At 38.8% G+C, this 23,148-nt stretch overlaps 5 protein-coding genes across 5 annotated transcripts; 1 reads left to right on the top strand and 4 right to left on the bottom strand.

The window, feature by feature from the left end:
* The first annotated feature begins 50 nt into the window (after positions 1-50).
* Positions 51-3,398, top strand: naa38 (N-alpha-acetyltransferase 38, NatC auxiliary subunit). Its single transcript, XM_029525804.1, has 3 exons — positions 51-133; positions 748-922; positions 1,620-3,398. Exons 1-3 carry the CDS (start codon positions 95-97, stop codon positions 1,742-1,744), a joined length of 339 nt encoding a protein of 112 aa, XP_029381664.1. The 5' UTR covers positions 51-94; the 3' UTR covers positions 1,745-3,398.
* Positions 2,162-8,203, bottom strand: dnajc3b (DnaJ (Hsp40) homolog, subfamily C, member 3b). Its single transcript, XM_029525800.1, has 12 exons — positions 7,795-8,203; positions 6,804-6,914; positions 6,522-6,646; positions 6,322-6,396; positions 6,086-6,229; positions 5,622-5,803; positions 5,372-5,491; positions 5,012-5,117; positions 4,623-4,743; positions 4,267-4,399; positions 3,989-4,137; positions 2,162-3,866 (listed from the first exon to the last, which is right to left on the bottom strand). The coding sequence occupies exons 1-12, from the start codon at positions 7,877-7,879 to the stop codon at positions 3,721-3,723; spliced, it is 1,497 nt and encodes a 498-aa protein (XP_029381660.1). The 5' UTR covers positions 7,880-8,203; the 3' UTR covers positions 2,162-3,720.
* A 799-nt stretch (positions 8,204-9,002) lies between these two features.
* On the bottom strand, positions 9,003-11,409 carry cldn15a (claudin 15a). Its single transcript, XM_029525801.1, has 5 exons — positions 11,009-11,409; positions 10,627-10,791; positions 10,327-10,408; positions 10,140-10,247; positions 9,003-9,500 (listed from the first exon to the last, which is right to left on the bottom strand). Exons 1-5 carry the CDS (start codon positions 11,223-11,225, stop codon positions 9,404-9,406), a joined length of 669 nt encoding a protein of 222 aa, XP_029381661.1. The 5' UTR covers positions 11,226-11,409; the 3' UTR covers positions 9,003-9,403.
* Positions 11,410-14,796: 3,387 nt separating this feature from the next.
* On the bottom strand, positions 14,797-18,341 carry fis1 (fission, mitochondrial 1). Its single transcript, XM_029525802.1, has 5 exons — positions 18,277-18,341; positions 17,753-17,885; positions 17,215-17,291; positions 16,985-17,090; positions 14,797-15,657 (listed from the first exon to the last, which is right to left on the bottom strand). Exons 1-5 carry the CDS (start codon positions 18,319-18,321, stop codon positions 15,554-15,556), a joined length of 465 nt encoding a protein of 154 aa, XP_029381662.1. The 5' UTR covers positions 18,322-18,341; the 3' UTR covers positions 14,797-15,553.
* Positions 18,342-18,475: 134 nt separating this feature from the next.
* Positions 18,476-20,415, bottom strand: LOC115058472 (cytidine deaminase). The gene is made up of 5 exons (XM_029525803.1): positions 20,277-20,415; positions 20,071-20,187; positions 19,183-19,294; positions 19,039-19,096; positions 18,476-18,745 (listed from the first exon to the last, which is right to left on the bottom strand). Exons 1-5 carry the CDS (start codon positions 20,281-20,283, stop codon positions 18,629-18,631), a joined length of 411 nt encoding a protein of 136 aa, XP_029381663.1. The 5' UTR covers positions 20,284-20,415; the 3' UTR covers positions 18,476-18,628.
* Positions 20,416-23,148: the final 2,733 nt, after the last annotated feature.

Raw genomic sequence — 23,148 nt, 5'->3', positions numbered from 1 at the left:
AATAGATAAATATAACTGGATGCTCTGTTTCCGGTTTGGCTGGTCCGTCAGAAAAATCCTTCCGTAAGCAAACGTAGGCGAGGAAGAAAAGGGCATGGCGACAATGATTGAGGAAAATGGTCCCTCAAGTCATGTAAGTATTTGTTTAGATAAATATTTTCACATTTTATATAATTTATTCAGGCTGTTTGAAGTGTCACAACTGGAAGAAAAGACAGATTTCTTGAATTACATGTCATGACTATCAAGGCTTCGGTTGTACCGAAACGTTAGCCAGTGGCTAACAAATTAGCTTGTCAAACTATTAAACACCTGTTAAACAGACTTAGTATTCATTTATCAGATAAAAATGACATATATGTCGTTTAAATATTTATCTGTCTTCACTGGGAATGCAGTCTCGAAGCGTATTGGTGAATAAAAACGACAATAAAACCAATTTACTCGAAGCTAGCCTAGTAGCAAAGCCAGGTGTGTTGAGAAATCTGCAACAAAAATCTTTATTTATTTTTTAAATCATCGCAGCTCAAAGAAATCTTCAAATGTATTAATTCGGTTTGATCACAAGTAAAATATTCACTGTATTGATATGAAACAGAAAATTGCCATAAAACTGTTAAAATTTACATGTTTTTATTTTTTATTTTTGATAGGATCAACTATATTATTATTGACAACTCATTTAATGAGAAATTGTTAAGGAATCAGTCCAATGTTATTTCAGTGTGTAATCTCTCTGTCTACCAGGAGCAGCCTGAAGTGTCGTCATCCTCCCAGGCCAGGCAGAAACTGGAGGGGCTTCTGAACAAGAACATGAGGATCCGGATGACTGACGGACGGACCCTGGTGGGCCTTTTTCTCTGCACAGACCGGGACTGCAATGTCATCCTCGGCTCGGCTCAGGAATTCCTCAAATCCACAGGTAGAAATAAATAAAGCAAAGACAGCGAGCTCTGACCCCAGAAAGTCATCATCAGCAGAACAATTTGACATCAAACATTTTTTCCAGCCTTCCAAAGTGTATTAGCTTCAAGGGTGCAATTTAAAAAATAAATAAAATTTTTGTCGTCACCCACAAGTGGGAAGTGAAGTAAGGGAAGTATTTTACAAGTGAGCCTACACGAAAACTTAGTTGAAAGGCCAATTAGAAAAAAGAAATCATGTTTCAAGGCTCATTCTCAGTCTATGCATTTATTGCAATCCCAAAAATAGATAAAAAATAACTACTTTTATAGTTTTGTCATATTTCAGTATCACTTCATTTTTAAGTACTGAAGGAACATTAAGTTTATGCATGAGATCACATGTAGTCGACATAGACTTTAATGACAGTGTTTCAATTGCTGAATCTCCTTTTTAAAAGATTGTGTCAAAGACCTCCTCTTCAAATTTCGGTGCACTGGATTGTTAAATTATTACATTATTAAAAAGTATGCAGACTTCTTTTACACCGACAACAATCTGATCTTATAAATATTATCAGTTCACCCACTAAACCTCAAAATCCAAAAATTTCTAAGTAATGACACATGAGCAGTCTCCATGAAATCCCCATCTTACCAAGGTAATTTAGATGGAATAAATGGTTTTTTTTTGTTTTTTTTTTGTTTTGTCCTCAGACACTTTCTCTCAGGGTGAACCCAGAGTCCTGGGCCTGGCCATGATCCCCGGTCACCATGTGGTATCTATCGAGGTGGAGGCGGATAGTCTGGATGATGCACAGGGATTTGGAGGGAACCATTGACAGAAGCTCCGCCTGTTTTGGCGACCCTCAGCTCTTTCATGTGAGTGACTCTCATCGAGCCGGATGTTGTGGCCGAGGCTGAGCACGGAGAAGATCAGATATCCAAGTAGGAGGATTTTGTTATCTGTTGCTCGGCTTCTACAGACACACAAGTGCTGTGTCAGCATTCTGGGTTAAACAAAGTCCCTCCATGTTTGAAGAAACGTGCATCAGCAGTGACAGCTATACAGCACGTTGTGTGTGACAAGTTGCTGGCAAAGAGCAGCTACCTGGATGTGTGTGGAAATGGTGTATCAGTGAATTCTTTATTACATTGTGTTTTGAAATAAATTGCCAGATGTGAGGCCTTGTGTCACCGTCCCTGCTGCCCTGTAAAACTGAGCTTCACAGAACAACAAGAAATTGGCGAGAATGAGATAGTTTCAATGTTTTAATTCGCTTGAGGATGTCAGCTGATTCAGTTTGGCAACAGAAAAATTGATGCCACTAACAACAGGAGACCCTAAAAAGAAAACCCGGAAACAGATCAGTCCAACTCAGCTGGTTTAAATACAAAGAGCCTGTCACATTGGTTCACACAGATGAGCAGTACATAGGATTCAAAGCAGTTACAGTCACTTTCCTTAAGCTATTATTGACAAAATAACTTATTTGTGCTCACAAAAAAAAAAAAAAAAATTCTAAACTTCAAAAAGATAGTTGTCTAAGCCTGTGGTTGAACTGTTGTGTGTCTTTAATGGCAGAAAAACTTGAGGCTTGCTTCCAAAGTCGCACTTTATATCTTCTGCATAATATTTTGGTTTTCAGTTTGTGCCTCAGTGGAACCTGAGCGATATCCAAATACACTGCTCACATCACAGAAATGCCTCAGGTTTTCAAGCTCTAATACAAAATTCAACATATGTGCTCTTTCCTCTGTTAGACCTTCGCCATTGAAGACACACTCTCCCCCCCCCCCCCCCCCCCCCCCCCCCCCCAAAAGCTCGCAGTAACATCAGGAGTGGATAGCATGGAGTAATTTAAAATAAAAAGGTTAAAAGTGCAAGTTCTCAAAGGCATGCCTTGAAATGAAAAGAAAAACAAAACAATTCTTCAGTTATCAGTTGCTACACTTTTGTGCAATAATTTCAGTTTTTTTTTTTTTGCATTTGAACCAACTATTCAAATTTGTTTTATGCCAATTGACGGTTGTTATTAGAAATACAGATTGCTGAAAATGTTTCCACTCAAATGCAAAATTCACACAATATCCCAATTGATAACTGTACAAATCCAATTGCAATTTAAAGCAAAATCAGCAACTACCGACCACAGAGCTACTACACTGATTTTAAGATCCATAGGATTTCAAAACGTCGACACCCACAGGTTTCATGTAATAGTGCTAAAGTCTCACCTACTTTCCATGAATGTAGAAACTCAAAAACACTTGTCTCTTGATGTTATTAAGTACAAAAGTTTTGATTCTCTAGTGTAGAGATGCTTTGACATGGTCAAAAATATAGACAGATCAGTTAAGATGCATTTCCATTGAAGAACACTGCGAGCAGTAAACCAACAAACTGACAGCCTTGGATGTGAAATCCAAGCAAAAGTGACTGCATTAAAAAAAAAAAAAAAAAAGTCTCTTGGTTAAGTTTCCAAAAAAGAAAAATGGCACACAGAAAGAAATGAGTAATAATAACAACATTCCCAAAAGAAAAAAGAAGTCCAGTCAGGACTTGTCACCCATCACCTTTACATTCCTAAGGATCTGAAATATTGAAAGACTTAATTTTCTTCAGGTTAGTTCAACAGTAGCCACAGCTGGGTCCTTGTTAAGAAATCCTGGTTTGTCACTAAAATGCTCAGGGCTTCACTGAAAAGTTCAAGTAGTCCACAAAATTGTGTCCAAGTTGAAACAAGTTCTAGAGGAAGACTTCTCCACAAATCTGCCATTGTTCCTCCTGATATGTTCCTCCTGTCTGGCTAAGTTATTAGTTGTATTGGAACTTGAAGTGGAAGCTGCTCCCAGAGTCAAAGGGATTGAAGTGAAAAGGCCAACCTTGCTGTCCTCCACCTCCACCTTGTTGGTTCTCCGGATCCAGGGGATCCTCGCCCGCATCGAACTTCTGCCTCATTTCTGTCGAAACAAGGGTGAGAATGGAGGGCCAAAGTTACAGTGCTTTTTATTTAGCTATTAGTAGCAGAAGAATGTAACTTAATTTTAAAATAAATAAATATGTGACAGGTTTATCCACTGACCTGGGTCGGTTAGGACCTCCTTAGCTGATGCGATGTCGATGAACTTCTTTTCTGCTTCTTTCTTCTCTGCTTCAGACTGGAAGTTGTCAGGATGCCACTGCTGTGCCAGCTTCCTGTATGCCTTGATGATTTCTTGCTTGTTGGCACTCCTGAGTAAACCAAAAAGGTTTGTGAGAGTTGGTGTGATCTGCTTTATAGAGCAAGTTAAGCAGCTGCTTGCATGGCTTGATATCAGTGCAGAGGAAGTAGACAGTTTTTGCAAAAAAAATCTTGGTTACCTGCTAACTCCCAGGATCTTATAGTAGTCTCTCTTGCGGGAGATTTTGAGGAGCTTCTGTGCCCTGTCCAGTCCTTCTTTGATATCATTGCTGTCACTATCAAACTCTCTGGCCTCCTGGTAGTCCTCCACCGCTGGAGCAAAACATATATATGATGAGATTCATAAAAGGTTCTGCTTTAAAATATCTTTTTTCCAGTCAAATGCAATTTCTCTACTACTCTAATTTTTTTTATGTAACTAAAATCAGTTTCATATTAATTAGAAGGCTTTACCTGATTTTTGATGACGATCAAAGATATACAGCCTGTTTATTTACCTTTACTCAAGTTTATTATCACTAGGATGGGATGTTACCTTTTTCATAGTCCTGGTTGAGGATGTAAGCCTCTGCTCGGTCTCGGAGGACATTGGCATTGCGGGGCGTTCTCTGATGGGCCTCGGAGCACACGTCTATCGCCTCATTAGCTCGCTTAATCTGGTGAGGGCAAGAATCACACAATGTTTTAGGAGAATAACTCAAAGCCAATACTTTAAAGCAAACCAGCAAAGCACTGGCAATAGTCACTGAGGTCTAAAACTAAATGTGGCCTCACATATCTTTCTTTTTGATTGACATATAAACTCATGTAATGTCATAAATGTGTAACTGACAGAACGACTATTTGTTGCAAATAAAACTACATCATTTGGCTAGAAATCCCCCCAGAGCTTTAAACTTATTAAGTTCTTATTTTCACACCCACCTTGACAAGACAGAAGCAAATTCTCTCTTTGGCCAAGTTGGTGTAGAATTCCACATCAGGCTCAGTTTTCATCACTGATTCATACTTATCAATGGCCTCCTGATACCTACCAGTAGACAGAACATGTCAAAGAGTCAAACACCTGAATTCAACTTGCGGCTCAAAACAAACCCAATGAATAAATAGAGCAAATAGGACATGGCACGTAGATCAGGAATAAAATTTGAATGTGTAATAGATAAGAATATTTGTCTTGACTCATTAAACCATTAAACATTTTGATCTCAATGATTTGAAGTGGCTGTCATTTTCCATTTAAAGCAAACACTTGGTAAGAAAATGTAATGTGCAAGTCCCAACCTCTCCTCCTGGATGAGCCCCTCTGCTGAGTCCAGCTGCTTGCTGAGCTTTTTCACCTGCTTGTAGTGGCTGAAACACTCCTTGTCATCCTGGTCCAGCTTCAGACACTCTCGAATATGACTGAGAAGAGAGGGATGGATAAATGGGTGAGTGTATTGGAAGGTGTACTGCTTGAAACGTGTCAAGCAGCAATACTGGCCCGAAGATGGAAATGAGCCATTTTGCATGATGCTGCAGCAACAAAACACACTTGAGTGACTCGTGGTGTTCTCCGAGCTTGTAGTGCAGCAGGCTGAGCTTCAGGAAGGCAGCGCGGTTGTCGTTGCGGAGTTTTGTTGTCGGCGTCAGATCCTGGATGGCTTTCTGTGGATCGCCCATTCGGATGTAACAATCTGCACGAAGCTCCCTGGAATCAGGATCCCAGGGAGAGATCTGATGAAAGAGGACACCTTTTATGAAGCCTGAACACAATAGAGTAAACAAATTCACGGCAAAAAAAATAATGTTTGGCCTGATACAGTTTGAAATCTGCATTTTTTCTGCTTAGAAAAGCATTTTAAAATATGACTTTTTAAACTAAATAGCTGTGTACCAGAAACAACAACTAAAAGTTTCATGAAAAACAAACCTGAGTTTCACAAATTACATCCTACCATTACAATTCTGCAATAAACCCATCTCCACTGCCCGCCCCACTACAGAGCAGAAACACACCTCTATAACTCTCTCCAGCACAGTGATGGTCGCACTGTAGTCCCCTTGGTGGTATGCAGCATGGGCTTCCTCCTGCAGCTCCTCTAGCTCATATGCTTTACCCAGCTGGTTGTGAGCTTCTTCGTGGTCTGGAGAGCGCTGCAGCTGGAAAACAAAACCAGAAAGGTTCCTCCTTTATCATCATGTCGCAATCTGGCATACCCCCGAGCAGATGGATTTAAGAAGCATAAACTTACCACTACATTAAAATCCTCCTTGGCCTCTTGTGTGTTTCCCTGCTTTAACAGTATATTCCCTCTCTGCAACCTGGCCTGAAAATGGAGGACGAGGAAGAGGAGGCATGAGGGTGAAATATGATAGGAACTTGGACACAATATAAGAAAATGTTACACAAGTTTGATAGTGTTCCAGGTCATTAGCGAAGAGATGAGCTTACAGCCATGAAGTCAGGCTTGAGCTGAATGGCTCTAGTCAGGTCAGGCAAAGCAGATTTGGATTTTCCCATCGCCAGGAAGACAGCAGCTCGCTTGTAGTAAGTCAGGTAGTTCTTTGAGTCTCCCTCTGGGAAATGTAAAGAACATTTTCAACTAAATTTCATGTGAAGTACGCATACATCAAAAGGGAACTGGCACAAAAATAAAGACTGAAACTGTTAGCCAGTGATGAGAATATATATGTGTCTGTGTGTATGTTTGTATGCCTCTGTGTGTAACCTTACCCACGGCGGAGTGGTAGTGGGACAAGGCTTCAGCCAGCTGACCGGCTGCCAAAAGTTTGCGGCCCATCTCCAAGTGGTGCTCAATCTCGACATGAGTTGCCCCCAAGACACCTGTAACATAAAACTGTGCTTGAGCCTCGCTGGAAATATCACTGACAGAGAGCAGGCGGCCGAACTGCAACTACAAATTATGATGTGGCTTAATTTTGTCTGTCTGTCAGTAACTCAAAACACATTCTGATCATTCTTAAGAGTTTGAACCCATTTGGGTCTCAGTCTAGAGCCAAATGAAACTCATTAGAATTCAGACAAACACTCAGAGCCAATTCTGTTCTGATTCAAGTATCCAAGAGGACAAGACACCGACAAAACTTCAAACTGACTCCTGCCATCACAAAAAGTGCATTCTAGTCAATATGTTGATAAATGCATTTTTACTTCAATTCCTAAGTCAGAGAGGAAAAATAAAAGAATGAGCCCATGACATGATATAAATTTGTTTTTGGAGCAAATGTTATCTGAAAAATGAATATTGTCAACCAAACTCTTTAGTAAATAAATCAGAAAATCAATCAGCAGATAACACAATAATTCAGTTTACATTTTTATTCCATGATGCCAAAGTATTTAATATTCATCGTACTATTTAATGTTATATATATGAAGGCTTTAAATTTAAAATACAGGTTTCCTTTACTCCTGATGACAGGAAGGGGGGTGCCCGCCTCTGTCTATTTGCATAGCTGCCTGTCACATTTTAGCTTTTGTATTCAGCTTTTTAAAGCATAAATTTATATATATAGATTAATAGTTGAAAAACGACGAGGCAGCAGGTGACTTTTATTTTGGAAGCGGAACCAATGTCCGTCACAGTGGCGGGGAAACTTTCAGCCAGAAAAACAAATACGGTTAGCTTTGTGTTCGTGGAGGCTTTAAAACGGAATGAGATGAATTTGATGGGGTTTGATTTGCCTTTTTGAGCCGGTCTTACCGTCCAGCTGGATGTCCAGGATGACACACAGCAGTGACAGCGAGCACAGGACCCCGCTGAGTCCGGCCCGCCGACACGACTCCATTACCGGGCTTCTTCACTCTCTGACTCCGGCTCTGCTTCCACGTCCGCCGAAAACACCCGCTCGTTTCATTGAGATTGAAACGATTTATCCTTTTAAATCATCGTTGTTTCCTCTCAGCCGGACAGAAAACCTAGCAGCGACGGCGGTGTATTTACGATCCCGCTGTGACAGCGGTCCGTGTGGAAATGCGATCCGCCGCTGAAAGGTTCCCCCCCCACCTTCCCTCTCCTTCCGCCGTTAAAATAAAATAAAACTAAATTAAATAACCAGCGCTTTTCTGCCTTAAATAGAAATTCACACCAAGGTGAAAAAAACGACGGAGACGCTGACAAACTAACCCAGGACACTTTGTAAAGGAAACCATTATTGGCCCCCTCCCTTCCTGTCCTACATTTCAATGGTTGGTTCGCACGCTGCACATCCGTGTTGGTCCGGAGACGTGGACTTCTCTCATTGGAGCCGCTATTTTAACTCCATATCATCATCATACATCAGCAAAGGAGCAGGCACAAGTGATCTGGAGTAAATCCGCCTCAGTCAGCCTGTGGTCGTGTTTCTGCATCAGACTGAGCTCCAAAGTCATTTTCATTTCAACTCATACATAAAGATGAGCACATCACCCTCCTTTTGCATATTAATGGAAAATCTGATCTTTTAATGTCAAACTTCTATATTATTCAAGCTTTTTGTAAATATATAATCTCCACAGCCATCAACTCTCCCATTATCTGTATGGGTGAGGCCAATATCAGGTAATATCCAGGCTGCTATCACCAATATCAATACTGATATTGGTAATCACATTCCAAACACATGACTGTTTTTAATGGTTAATAAATGTTGGTGATATGAGTCCTCTGAAGATTGTTTATCTGCCCAGGAAGTCACCTAAAATGTAAAAATGTAATGGATTTTTTTTTTTTTTTTTCAGATTGAAAATTCAAATGACATTTTTTTTGCATAAATGTATTTTATTATGTGCAATCATTTAAAAAAGGAAACAACCAAAGTACCATCAAAACAAAGATAACTTGTCCTCCCGCCTTGAAAACGGGTAGTATCTATAAAACTGTACAAAACAACACACAAATATCAGGATTCTCACAAATTTGACCTTCTCCTTACAAATGTCTAAAAATGGGAATGTAGATCATCAAATTACAGATTTTCTTTTTGAAAATAAGCGACTGTGTGTTAAGGCTTTTGTGCTGACATCATCACAACATAAATAAAATCACTGCAAAGGCATGTAGCGTAGTTGTGATAAGAAGCTCAGCGTTGTAGAACCCTTACAGTATCAATGCTATAACTTCAGTGCTGTCATTTTTACAGAATACACACTTGTTAATCTGGTTATATTCAGTTGAGTGGTTCTGTGTTACTTCCATGGATACACAGAAATGGACCCAAAAAACTTCATCTGAGCACTAGGACATATTTGGTGCATCAGCAAAAACTCAGGTGATGAAAAAGTTTATCCCTGACATTAGATTTGATCGGCATAGTTCTGTTTTCAGATCCTGCTCAAACGTATGCATTTCGACCATAAGTACTGGCAGCCACGCTTCTGGTCGGAGCAGCTCCAGAATATACAGTTCCCCTGGTTTGATACTGCAAAGGGCTGAAAGGAAAGTGGTAAGACCCAGATATTAGAGATCATTTGTCCACAAATCAACTATCCTTCCACAACACTTAACATTTAGAATGAGTCTATTACATTGAAGTGACCCAGAGACACAGTGCACTACGAAGACCTTAGACCTGTTTTCAACAGATCAGTTGCGAAAACTGTTGCCGTTTTCAGCCACTTTTATTTTTCAGACCACTGGGAGGCGCCAAATTTAGACACTTCAACATTTACAGGACTTATTTTTGTGGCTTTAATCTTCCTGACACGTGCTTGTTTCTAATCAAAACGCTCCCTCTCTGACTCACCCCAAACTCCTCCACCCACAGGTGCCTCAGTTGTATTTTCTCTACTGTATACATGTATAATGCAAAAAGCTTAAAAAGGTAAGATACAGGTAACAAATTCAGGTACCAAACTGGTCACATCCAATCCTCCCATAGCTCTGATTTGTACTCTGGTCATTCAGTCCTTTTGGCATCACATGCTATTATAATTTTATTATTGTCATAAAAAAAGCTGGTTTTTGTTGACAACAGGTCATAATTCATTTCGGCATTCTCCTTTTCTGTGTTGTGGTATTATTTGGCTGACAGATACTGAGCGGGCTCAAACTGTTAAGACTGAACTTACTATTTTTCCTCTGTGCCCAATTTGCAGGAGCAGGTGAGACAGATTCCTCCTGTGATGGCGAGGACCGCGGAGCACCAGCCGATGTAAAGGCCTTCTCCTATTTCATACCTTCAACAGCACAGTGAATTCAGCCAACAATCATGTGAGCGTCATGTTGGGCTTTAAGCTCTCCATCCCTTCATCTTACCTTACTCCTGGATAGAAAGGGTCAAAGAATTCCTGGGTGATGTTGAAAGCATACCACGACACTGCAACCATTGTGCATATACCTTCAGAGAGAAAAAGATCCCACAAATATTCTTTAATTGATGAGTGAACAAAGGAAGCAAACCAAAAATAAATGTATGCAGGATAGATTTTGGAAAATATAGTCTTGATTTATTAACCATATGGAGCAGTTTCTTTATTGACTATCTCTACGGTGGAGTATTTAACATAGGACGGCACATTTATGTTTTCGGACATTTTTGATTGTGTTTCTCGTTACCTTGAAGTATGAAAAACACTCCAGCGGTGCCAGCAATCCTTCCTTTGAGGACATAGTTTTCGCCTCCTGCCTTTGAACACTGTAATCCTATAAGGGCCGCCACCAGTCCAAAGGTGCCCAACACTACTGATGTGATCATCAAGGCACGAGACGCCTGGATGTAACCTGGAGACGGTGTGGAAAGAAACAAACAGCCACTGAATTCACCATCATTCATTAAAACTATCAATCTGGTAATTAAAAATAACAGATGCTTCTCAGCAGTTTTTTTTTTTTGAATTCCAAAACAGAAAATTGTTCAAATAATCTATGGTTGATGTTTTGTGGATCAGCCATGTAATGTCTTACATGAAATTATGTATGAATTTTTTTGTCCACGTACCACTCAAAGCGAGCAGCGAAGGGAACTCTCTGCAGTTATGGACCCCAGTCGAGTCCGTTGCACATGACATCCACAAGTTTTCATAGATGGTGGAGGTGGTGATGACATTCCCGTCCACAGTGGAGGTCTTCCAGTGACGGTTGGGCAGGGAGACCCCCACCATCACCCATCCAACAAACCCCAAAACTAAGGCCACAACTTCCACGATTGGATCCATTCCTCCTCCTCCTTGGTGCCGCAGTCAGTCAAAAGTATATCCAGAGCTCAAGTTTTATAATTCAGTGCAAACTACTAAAAAAGTCAGAACGTCTGATTTCGTCTGTTGTGTGAGAGTGTGTGGAGTCCGTCCTGCCACAGTGAGATGTTCTCAGCTCAGCAAATATATACATAATCATTTATATGACTTGCTCTCTCTCCTCCCCCAAACACACACACACACACACACACACACACATCTTCTTTTTTTTTTTTTTTTGCATTTTACACCCCTGAAACTGAACAGGTGTTTATCGGCTCCACCAGGGTCCAATGGTCACCGTGAACTGTTTCTGCTTTAGCTATGTTTATTATATACATTTATAAACATTATTTTTTTCCTGTTAAAAATGCATCTAATCACTAACAATTGGACAGATTGGATCTAATTAGGGTGAAAGATTAACCAATCAAGCCTTACTATTATCTATAGCTATACTAGGTTGAATCTATGAATGTTGAATCTTTCCTTATGAGCAAGGTCGTTCAAATAAGTTGATATATATGATGAATTATGATTACAATCTGACTTAGACCCAAAGCTTCATTGTAAAAAAGCATTGAACACTGTAGCTACTTTTGAATACAGCCAACTGAACCCAAGGCCATAAGACACAAGGTCACAACCAGCCACACCCAGCACTTTATAACATTTAGAAAGATGTCAGCACCTAACTGCCTTCATTGAAGGGACCAAAGTCACAGTAGAAAGCAAAATACAAAGGTCCGATGTTGCCAGGTTCCTCCTGCTTCCGTGTTTGTGCGTCTTCATTAATAATCCTCCTGATAAGAGCTAGGTCAGCGTTGCCAAACCTGGGGCACTCTGAGCACACTGAGTTCCCCACACTGATAATATTAAGATGGATCTTAACCTGCATCTCAGACAAAAGCCACCAAGTGTGCAAAGATTAGGTGATTTGTCAACCGGTGAACTCGTTTGTGTAAAGGTCAAGAATGAGCTTCCTGAAATAGACACAGAGTTCAGTAGCAAGCAAAACTCAACCGAGCCATTTATCATTTTTCTGTAAGAGGTCAAGTGTTTGCAAAAGAAAGTACAACTGTAAATCACTCACAGTGACACAGCACTGGTTAAATGTGCTCTGTCACAATATTATAATGGGGTTTAATGTTTAACAGTAATAATTAACTAATTACAACACTTTTAAAGCAGTAGTATTCTTCATTTTCTTACATTTATGGAAACTTGGGAACAAGGAAATAAGAGAGTGCGTCTGCTGGTGTGATATTATCACTGACGGCATAGAAAGATTGCAAACAAACAAAAACAAGCACAATCAGAGTCACCTTTCTGTAAAAGTGCAGTTAACTGTGTATTTTTAAAAGGTAAAAACACCCAAAATAGATTATACAAAGTGTTTTTCCTCAATAAATGTTCGGTTTACTCTATTTCTTTACCATTTTGAATACAGGTGAAAATATATATACTTTTTGTTGTTGTGATTCTTTTCTTGACATCTCAGACTTCAAAGTGGATCAAATTCAGAAATATTGACAGACTAAATGGTAATTTATTTTGAGGCACAATCCAAATTCTTAGATGTTTTTAATTAACTCATGGGTCTGTGTCATTTGTCCTCTTTCCAGCTGAGATCCTATGAAAACGGTCATGAATGTTTTTATTTTATGGCTGACATGTTTGCAGAGATTATTTTTACAGCTCACCTGGCCGGGCATCGGTCGCTGCTGTGTTTGTGTAGCTACCTACAAACACCATGATAGCTTTGTCTACAACAACAAAACTTTATGTGATTTTTTTTTTTTTTTTTTTTTTTTGAAGTGATCCCTGGAAAGAAACATAAATATCATGTGCTTACCAGCAAAAATTAATCAACGGACAGATGACCCTGTAAAAGCATGAAAACCCTTTAAAAGTTGCTGTTTTTGTCTGTTGAACGGGTGCAAAAACCAGAACAAGAGAATAAACAATGCCGAAAAAAAGGTATGTTCCTATTTATCTTTTAATGCCACGACTCTGCTTACTTACTTCAAATAGAAGCGATACAATACTAAATGAAAATTTCTGCCTGCGTACCACTGCAGTGATATAATGTGCAGTCCAGATGTATTCCCTTTCTTCACAGTGATTACACATTAATATCCCTCAGCTGCGCCAGTCAGTGAACGTTGGCCCTTGTCACTGAAACTCACTGAAGCTGATCAGAACAACTTTGATGAATAATTGATGTCTAAGCGGGTTTTAACAGTTCATGGAAACAATTGATGTTTTATGGATATTAAGTTTATCATTGTTCCTCTGTTTAAATGTTCAGATTCATGCTTTGGGGACTTCTGCCCACCCTGGTGTCAGGCATCGGCCCACTCAATCACCTCTTTCACACCAAAGACGATGACTGTTGTCACTGATGTGTCCCTGTGGAGTTTCGGTCCTGTCAGGTGAGTTAATGAGTAACAGCCCACTAGGCTGATAAACCCACACACAACTGATAGCCTCAATAAGTCTTCCTGTCGTAAAATATTGTCGACTTAAATCTCCCTTAGGGTAAAGATGAGAAGATTATCAGCAGTGAGTGAACTAGGCCAGGAACGTTTTGGTTCAAAAAAAGTGCGGCTCAATCATACTTCTACAGTCAAAACATTCAAACACACTCTTTATTTTTTTTTTTAGAATTTACACCGAAGATTCACTGTAAGTTTAATAGTCAATGAATGACGGTGATAAGAATGGGCCTGTTTAGTAGACTTTGTTCCATCAATAAAAGAATCTTAGGAAAATAACTTATATGGATCAGGTGCAGGTTTACAGTTTCCAGGTCTTTCACAACAGTTAATATATTTTTTTTTTTTTCAGAGGCCTACTCCTGAAATTCTGTTTATGCAAATGACACACTTTTTTGGGTATTTACACAATGTCTGTAATATAATATATGCAGGGATGAATTTATACTGAATGTCAATAAGACAAGGTTTATGCATAAAAGTTGGTGAATCTCTTCAGTACCAATTTATTTTTTTTATTTTTAAAAATCATGTATAGCAGTGGGAAGAGAAAATTTCTTGTTCCAAAATGTATATAATACTACAATTTATTCATTGTGAAATAAAGTATTGTATGAATAAAAGCATTTTAAAGTACAATATTTGGAACTTATCTTAATTTGAATGTTTGTACACTAATATTTAATATTAATTAATCAACATGTTTAGCTTTTAAAGGTTTTATGTCGTAAATACCAGACGATACATTTACTACATAGTGAATGTTTGTTTAAAAAAAAAAAAGGGGTACAAACAAACCTCACATGCCTTTTCTATTAATTATTTAATTCTGTTTTAATATTTTTGGTCTTTGGAAAGATGAAGCTAATTTAGGTGATGACAGGAAAACTAATTTGCCAATTGCCAATCATGATGATGATTGTTGATCACACCACTGGATGTATCACTGCAAATATTTCACTTATGACCCACTGAAAGATTTCAAGCCTTTGTATAATTATGTTTGTTGTATGTCTTCTCTTTTTTCTGTGACAATAACTTCCAGAGAACTTCTCTCAGTTTAAAATTATTCTATTTTATTTAACAAGAAGAAAAACACAGGCTATTAGATGGAGCACAGATTAATGTTTGAAAATGTAAATAACAAGATAAAATGGTCAAATTGAAATTTGATTTCACCCTTTGTGTTAAAGTTGTATTCAAGGAAAATGCAAAGAAAATCCAAAATAAATTCAACACATCTGTTCTCGGCCCTCATGACCCTCAGTTTTCCAACAGCAGCACAGCAGAGTCACTGTTACCTCACTCCCCAAACAAATGATTCTGTTGTTTTTGGCATTGAAAGCAACACTCCCTTCTGCACTTCCCATGACGATGCTTTTTGACAAAAAGAGAGAAAATTATAGCTCCGGAATCACAACAGCACATCTTGCACAACAAGATTGCCTTCAAAAAAATTATTTCAATTTAGGATGTTTTCTCTGAAGTGAATACCAACTCATAAATGACCTAAATTTAGTCTGCACTTTGTCTATTCTAATTTATTTACATAAGTAATGTTAAAGTGCCATGCTATCATGTGTGAGAAAATAGAGTAATGTCATAGATGTGTAAATTGTAAATTTCAACCAAGTAGTTATATGAAAGCAGGTTAATCACTGCTTAAACCATTTAATATGTTGCAGTTAATAGTCAACTTCAAACCAAAATGTCTCATCCTTCATACTTTCTCCACACAAGTTTTAATTTTCTGCAGGGAAATGGTCAGTGTATCAGTCCAGCACATTCAACACACATCATCTTGTGTGCAGGTTAGGATTTGGCAGCTCCTTTTGACACAGCCAGGCCGATGAGTCCCGCCAATCCGGCCACACCAAGACCGATACCCCCAACGATCGCCATGCCAACCAATCCGTCTGGATGACAACAGGTGAACATCAACATGTATAGCTGTGGCCAAAAGTATTGTTTTTCACAAAGCTTGCTGCTTCAGTGATTTTAGATTTTTGTCATTTGTGTCAGATGTTACTATGGTATGCTAAAGTATAATTACAAGCATTTCAGAAGTGTCAAAGGCTTTTATTGACAATTACATAAATTTTATGCAAAGAGTCAATATTTGCAGTACTGACCCTTCTTTTTCAAGACCTCTGCAATTCGCCCTGCCATGCTGTCAATTAACCTCTGGCCCGCATCCTGACTGATGGCAGCCCATTCTTGAATAATCAATGTTTGGAGTTTGTCAGAATCTGTGGGTTTTTGTTTGTCCACCCATCTCTTGAGGATTGACAACAAATTCTCAGTGGGATTAAGGTCTTGGGAGTTTCCTGGACCCAAAATTTTGATGTTTTGTTCACGGAGCCACTTAGTCATCGCTTTTGCCTTATGGCAAGGTGCTCCATCATGCTGGAAAAGGCATTGTTCGTCACCAAACTGTTCTTGGATGATTTGGAGAAGGTTCTCTCAGAGGATGTTTTGGTACCATTCTTTATTCATGGCTGTGTTCTGAGGCAAAATTGTGAGTGAGCCCACTGCCTTGGCTGAAAAGCAACCCCACACATGAATGGTCTCAGGATGCTTTACTGTTGGCATGACAGGACTGATGGTAGCGCTCACATTTTCTTCTCTGGAAAAGCTTTTTTCCCCAGATGCCCCAAACACTTGGAGAGGGGATTCATCACAGAAAATGACTTTACAGTCCAATCCCTGTACCTTCTGTAGAATATCAGTCTGTGCCTGATGTTTTTCCTGGAGAGAAGTAGCTTCTTTGCTCCCCTTCTTGACACCAGGCCATCCAAAAGTCTTTGCCTCACTGTGCATGTAGATGCACTCACACCTGCCTGCTGGGATTCATGACCAAGCTCTGCACTGGTGGAGCAATAAACTTTAGGAGACGGCCCTGGCACTTGCTGGACTTTCTTGGGCCCCCCTGAAGCCTTCTTTATAACAATTGAAACTCTTTCCTTGAAGTTCTTCATGAGCCCATAAATGGGTGATTTAGGTGTAATCTTACTAGCAGCAATATCCTTGCTCTTCATAACATTCTGAAGTATGTGCAAATTGCCATCATAAAAACTGAGGCAGCAGACTTTGTGAAAATTAATATTTGTTTCATCCTCACAACGTTGGGCAATGGCTGTAGATGTATTTACCGCACTAAGTGGTCAAATAGCAGAATCAAATACTTATTTATCACAAAATGACATGTCAGATGAATTCAGTGAGGGCTTTGCTCTCTTTTACCTTTCTTTAAAGCCTTGTCGATGAGTTTCTCCAGCTCCAGGGCCTGCTTGTTTCCTGGCTCATTCTTAAGAAGAGTCCGGATGTACTTCAGGGCTTTTTCATATTCCTATAAGAAAAATTTGGTGTGGGAAAAAGAAAATACTCTCAGATGTGTAACAATGTGTGAGTTAGAAAAACCCACATATTTAACAGTGTCAGAATTATAAGGATTGTTTGGGAATGATACAAACTTTCAGTCTGTAGTTGGCCACGGCAAGGTAAAACAGGAAATCCCGGGAATCATCCTTTGATGCTTTTTGAACAAGCTCTACAAGACAAAGATAATATTGACTCAAAGACTGAAAACTGAAATCATGCAGTTACAGCAATCCTCATTTTGTAAAACATGATAATGTCAGATAATCTCTTATAAACACGGTGTCTAAAATTCAGTTGATTTCAGCTTATCCATGTCATCACAAGAGTTAATAAAATATATCAGAAGCGTCAGATTAGTAGTTGATATTATAAAAGACAGACAGAAATACCAAAAATGTTAGCATGTCATCTATAAATGCAACCATAACATTTGTTTTTCAGCCGTAAAATGTCCCAGTCAACATATTTATCAAAAGGTTTTGAATTATATTTACAACAGCTGTCCTCAAACATAATCTCAGTAACAACAATAACAATAACAACAACAATATCAGCCTCAATTCCAGTAATAATAATAAAACTCTGAAATACAATATAACAACAAATTTAACAAGTAGTGCTTTTACTTACCTTCCAAGAGTACAATTCCTTTCTTGATATCCTCTGAGTATTTACTCCTGATTAGACACCAGGCATATTCAAACTTTGTTTCTTTGGAGACGGCTCCTTTCGCCTGCTCATTGTTGTATTTCTTCTCAAATTTCTGTCATAAAGTAAATGGCCGACAGTTTGTTCGCTGTCATAGTCATTTAAACTACTTACAGGAGAGAAGTGAAACCGAAACGACATCACACTGAACTGCTGTGTTTTCACTCCCAAACTGTTATTAATTAATATTCACACACACACACATATATATATATTATATTATATTCGGGAAAATAACAAACACACCCTGACAGTTTTTTTATCGTAAACATTAGCATTAGCTTGCTAGGTGAGGCGCTGACGTACGTGCCGACATGTCGTCAATAATCAAAGTTTCAGGATTGAACAACCACACAGACGCCGTGGAGGCTTCAGTCTGAGCACCCCCGTTTGGTTTTTCATGTGTGTTTGAGGAAAGGAAACAGTTCAAGAAAGCGTCAACTTACTAAAAGGTCCTCAGGAGCAACCACATCACTCAGTACAGCCTCCATGTTTCCGGAAGCAGCACACAGCCCCGCCCACTTTTATCACGTGGTTTTTCAGTTGGCTACATCATTTTTACGGCGTCTTTCGTTAGTCTATTAATAATAATAATAATAATAATAATAATAATAATAATAATAATAATAATAACAACACCAGACACACAGTGGAATTGTTTATTTGAGAAACCCACTTTTCAATGTTATTTAATAATGAATAAGTCAGAACTTCTTATTTAGGATTTCACACACGTCTACTGAGTAAATGGTTGTGTAAGATAGTGGTGTGTTATTATGCATGTATAATAGTGGTTTATTATTTGTTCTTTGCCAGGTGTTCAGGGGAAAAAGCCTCAGGCAACAGTTTATCGAGGCTGGTTTCTTTGTAAGATCCGTCTGGCTTGGTCAAGTACATCGTCCAGTCTGATCCAAACTGGTGAAAGAAAGAAATTCAGAGAGGATTTATATCAAGATGCCTTAACGCCTTTTGATGTTCACCTGAAGACAAATGCTAATAAAACACTTCAAAACAGGTGCTTGGTGAGGCCATTGCATATACACTACGAAAACAGAGATGTAATACTTTTTTCTTTTTTGGACATTTCAATATACTGGCACTTATTTCCAGAACATTTCTGAGACAGTTTTATTTATACCAGGGAAGAATCTAAAAACTTTTTTTTAGCAGTACATTACATATAGATAATGGAACAATATTCGATTCACCTCAATGAGAACCTGTCGACATGCTCCACATGGCCCGACAAAACGGTCTTTAATGTCACTAGATGGAGGAGAGGAAAAATGAATAAGAATACATGCTATCTGAAGCTCTTAAAGTGTTGTTGGTGTCATTATAGTGATTCTCACCATGTCACAGCGATGGCAGTGAACTCTCTGTGTCCCTGTGCCACTGCTCTCTGGATGGCTGTCCGCTCAGCACACACTGTCAGACCATACGAGGCATTCTCCACGTTACATCCTGAAATCAAACTCATATTTAAACTGTGAATTTTGGCTTTTGACTGTTATTTTGTAGGTTGTACACTTTATTTAAAGACATTTTCTATACATTCCCTCTTAAACTATTTAGCAATTTCTGTTTTTAGAGTGTAAATGGCTTGCTTACTTCATAAAGTAGCAAAAACATCATGTGGCAATATTCCTTCGCAAGTTAAAGTACTCATTGTACAGCAGCATGGCAGTTGTGTTAAAAAATTTGATGTGATATTGTTGATGCCTTTGAGCGTAAGATAAGATGAAGTTTTATAAACAACTATTGATGCGAAAGAGTAGAATACCACACAGCTGAGAAAGAAACAAGCATTCCACTCAATATTTTTGCATATGTGTGTATGTTTAAAGACCTAAAAAGATTGTCTTCTTGTGTTTTCATCTATGGCCTGTAGGTTAGTCCCTCCTGCCCCCCAGTGGAGATTATAGTGAAGCAGGATTCAAACAGCAGCCAGTGAGTGCAGACAAAAACGGAAGACCTTTTAAACACATCTTTAGTTTAACCTTGAACTGTTTGCTCACCTCACTAAATGGCCTTCAACATTTCTGAACGGCCTATGATGATTATTATTTTACATGTGGCAAAAAAAGACAAAATAATGACGGCACAAAACTCCGTTAAGTTGAATCCACACTTTAATCACTTTAACTGAGTAATACTAACAAAATGTTCGTGGCCAAAAAACAAAATAAAAGAAAACAAACACAGTTGTGGAAGAATAAAAAAGTGAGTTTAGTGGTTACCTGTGATTATAGTGCCATTTTTAGTGAGAACGGCAGCGCCGACAGGGAAGTGGCTGTACGGACAGTAAGCCAGGTCCCGAGCCTGAAGGCAGGCTGACAGCAGCTCCTTCACTTTGTCTGCACAAGACGGAAACAAACAAACCCAGAAACAGCCATTTTATTCTCCTCTCACTTCCCTCATCTGCCCGCTGAGGAGGGGGACTTGCCTGACATTGCAGATGAACAGCTCCCGGTTATTTTCTTGAAGTTTTGTGAAGCTGCTTGTTTTTGTTTTTTTTTTTTTGTAATTGAATAAATTTTGAATAAACTTGTTGCGTTCGTGCGCTGTTTACTGTCACCTTATTGGCTGGCTGGATGCTGCGTCATCAAGCAGTTTGGGATGGGAGGGCGACTGTAAACACGAGAGTTCTCGCGAGAGAAAACGTGACTCACGAAAGCACATCACTAAATTTGAACTCAGCGTCTTCTCATCGATAGATATGGTGAGTATGTCTGGATATAAAATATACTATAATGTAAATAACATTCATGTTAATTCATACAAAAAATCGACATCTTTATTTAAAACACAGCAACTTTCAATAAAATATGACATTAAATTAACAAATACATCCTATAGGGTAATGATAGACTACTGACTTTAAGCTAAACATAGAAATTCAAAGATCTCAGGTCAAAAAATGAATAAAAGTGCTTGCACATCCTTCTTTGCTCTTTAAGACAAAGCATAGATCATATTTAGAAAGAAACTACAAATAAACAAATAAACTGATTCTAAAACATGTATTTCACAGATTATTATGTGACATCATATTTCCACATCACAGACAACATATGAAAAAGGTTAAATTGCAAAGAAACCCCTGAGCGTCACAATCAATATGTATAATGGAATATATTTTAACTTTCCCCTCACAGATAATCACTCTAATTATTTAGGTATAATTGCACTTGGATCCCAAAATCAGCCATGCTCATAAAATGCCCATAAATCAGACATGCCCATAAAAGTCTCTGTCTGGTGGTGCAGGTCTTGCTGCCACATAACACAGAATTCCTTTGCAGAATTTGCCCAGGCTGACCAAAATCGCCAACGTCTCCCACACTGCCTTCCAGAAAGCAAACGTGTACAGGGTCTTATTGCAGTAAAGACCATCAGCTGCTGTGGGATCATAGTTGGGCTGATAAATCGAAAAGACCCACACATCACCTACGGGTGCCAGCCAGGGACAGGACAGGAGACAAAGACATTTATTTGTAATTTCTAAAAGCATTGTTATGAAAAGAAAGTGTGTTTTAGTGTATTTTACCCATCAGGATCCAAGTGAAGACAAACAGGCCCAATAAAAACTGGAGACAGGCTTTGCGACCCCTGGGGTGCTCCTGTGGCTGAGCTGCATAGCTTTCACATGGGAAGGTCACAAATGGTATCATTAAGAGAGGTATCAGAGCCATCCCTAATAGGTAGTTGGGTATATTAGGCTGCTGAGGACACTCCATAAAATACACAACACCTGGAGGGAGCAGCGTGGAAAGATGGTTCAGGGTTGTTGAAAGACAATTCGGTAGATTTTATGTTGAAGGCATACTGACCAACGATGGTGCAGACCAGACACTGGATAACCCAAACTACTGTGACTCCAGCTAGGTGGGTGACATAAGAAACAAGAAGTACAGTTTAACTTTCAGTGTGATGTGATTAAGTCCATATTTAGTACCATTTTGACACAAAATCTGTGGTTAAAAAGTGATATTTTATTAATTTATATGTTGGATCAGGAAAAAACAACTGACCTTAATTCGAGGTTACACTGGAGGTTTTATATCTTGTCATGTGTTCATGACAAACTCATATTTAGGTTTACTTAAACAGTTTAAAGTGATTATTTAATGGTAATCTTCTGAGGCCATACCGGTGGATGCTGAAGAACTGCACCCTACTAATATTTTCCCACTCACATCTGTTAGATTAATGGAATACAATTTAATATCACCCTGAATAAAGCCTCCAAATTAACCACAAAGCTGAAAATACGGTTTTTCAGGTTATTGGATATTGTACTGTGACATAAACTCACCTGTTAGTCGTGGGGGTCGGGGTGGCGGGGGTCTGAGATGAAACCTCCACTCTACTCCCATGGTTACGGCCACATGTCGTCCTGGGGATGGGGCTAAAGGGCAAACACACAAACTACAAATTTGTGACTCACTCAGAGATCATTTGATGATTTAATGGAATACTTTTCTCCCTTAAATTGGGACTAAACCATCAACACAGGTTAACAGATAACCCGGACTTTCAATGAAAGCTGGCAAACGAAATGCTGACACTGAGAACATTCAACAATACACAAAATAAACACAGCAAACATGTTAAATTGCATGAAATTGCTCTCTCTTTTTTGTCTGTCATTCATATTCGGCTGTTCACATGTGAGAAATTAATCATTAAAAAGCAGGGGAGATGAGAGAACCACCAATATTGTCAGTTCACCACACCCAGTCTATATTATGGTCCCATTGATTAGATAACATTTAGGCTGATAGGATGTCCAGAGATCACCGGAAATACAAAAAATATCATTTTATGCAATTATACAGGACTGCACTTGCCTGCCATCAGAAGCTTCTTCTCTGCCTTTGGTCAAATGACTTAGTCCAAATGAGACTTACAAGAACAGCTGGGGATTTCCGAAAATGATAGTTTGATAAAAGACTTGACGTAAAAGAGGATGAGCCTGTCACGCATTCTTTAAGGTGTAAACAATAAAAAGAAACTGAAATACAGAACTCATTGCGTGCAGGGTTGTTATTCAGCAAGTGACAAATGACATAGAGAATACATCCACACAACATCTACGGAAACCCGCTTTTCTTCAAGTGTTATTTTGTAAAATCTAAATAAAGTTTCAGGTGTTGTTTCAGCTATTTGGGGAAATTGAAAGTTGCTATTTGTTCTTCAGGTAGAGAAACTGAAACTTGCTGGGGGAAATGATCTAATCAAATAAATCAACAATTTCTTCAAGCACAGCTTCTTTAGAAATGAGTAAATGAGACAAATGATAATTTAATGTTTAA

This window comes from Echeneis naucrates, chromosome 18 (assembly GCF_900963305.1).
Source record: "Echeneis naucrates chromosome 18, fEcheNa1.1, whole genome shotgun sequence".
NCBI lineage: Eukaryota > Metazoa > Chordata > Actinopteri > Carangiformes > Echeneidae > Echeneis > Echeneis naucrates.
Note: the sequence above shows the minus strand (reverse complement) of the source record. Positions and strands in the feature narration are given on the sequence as shown.

What these genes read in the sequence shown, in the direction of transcription:
- naa38 (XM_029525804.1), top strand. Translation starts at nt 95, where the DNA reads ATGGCGACAATGATTGAGGAAAATGGTCCCTCAAGTCAT. An exon ending in AAAATGGTCCCTCAAGTCAT is followed by an intron (nt 134 to 747) that starts GTAAGTATTTGT and finishes TCTGTCTACCAG; the next exon opens with GAGCAGCCTGAAGTGTCGTC. An exon ending in GGAATTCCTCAAATCCACAG is followed by an intron (nt 923 to 1,619) that starts GTAGAAATAAAT and finishes TTTTGTCCTCAG; the next exon opens with ACACTTTCTCTCAGGGTGAA.
- dnajc3b (XM_029525800.1), bottom strand. Translation starts at nt 7,879, where the DNA reads ATGGAGTCGTGTCGGCGGGCCGGACTCAGCGGGGTCCTGTGCTCGCTG. An exon ending in CCACTACCACTCCGCCGTGG is followed by an intron (nt 6,647 to 6,803) that starts GTAAGGTTACAC and finishes TACATTTCCCAG; the next exon opens with AGGGAGACTCAAAGAACTAC. An exon ending in TTTGCTTCTGTCTTGTCAAG is followed by an intron (nt 4,744 to 5,011) that starts GTGGGTGTGAAA and finishes TGCCCTCACCAG; the next exon opens with ATTAAGCGAGCTAATGAGGC.
- cldn15a (XM_029525801.1), bottom strand. Translation starts at nt 11,225, where the DNA reads ATGGATCCAATCGTGGAAGTTGTGGCCTTAGTTTTGGGGTTTGTTGGA. An exon ending in CCTTTCTATCCAGGAGTAAG is followed by an intron (nt 10,248 to 10,326) that starts GTAAGATGAAGG and finishes GTGCTGTTGAAG; the next exon opens with GTATGAAATAGGAGAAGGCC. An exon ending in TTGGGCACAGAGGAAAAATA is followed by an intron (nt 9,501 to 10,139) that starts GTAAGTTCAGTC and finishes CTTTCCTTTCAG; the next exon opens with CCCTTTGCAGTATCAAACCA.
- fis1 (XM_029525802.1), bottom strand. Translation starts at nt 18,321, where the DNA reads ATGGAGGCTGTACTGAGTGATGTGGTTGCTCCTGAGGACCTTTTA. An exon ending in AGGAATTGTACTCTTGGAAG is followed by an intron (nt 17,292 to 17,752) that starts GTAAGTAAAAGC and finishes TTTGTCTTGTAG; the next exon opens with AGCTTGTTCAAAAAGCATCA. An exon ending in TGGCCAACTACAGACTGAAA is followed by an intron (nt 17,091 to 17,214) that starts GTTTGTATCATT and finishes TTTTTCTTATAG; the next exon opens with GAATATGAAAAAGCCCTGAA.
- LOC115058472 (XM_029525803.1), bottom strand. An exon ending in AAATGGCACTATAATCACAG is followed by an intron (nt 19,295 to 20,070) that starts GTAACCACTAAA and finishes GTTTGATTTCAG; the next exon opens with GATGTAACGTGGAGAATGCC. An exon ending in GTCGACAGGTTCTCATTGAG is followed by an intron (nt 18,746 to 19,038) that starts GTGAATCGAATA and finishes TTCTTTCACCAG; the next exon opens with TTTGGATCAGACTGGACGAT.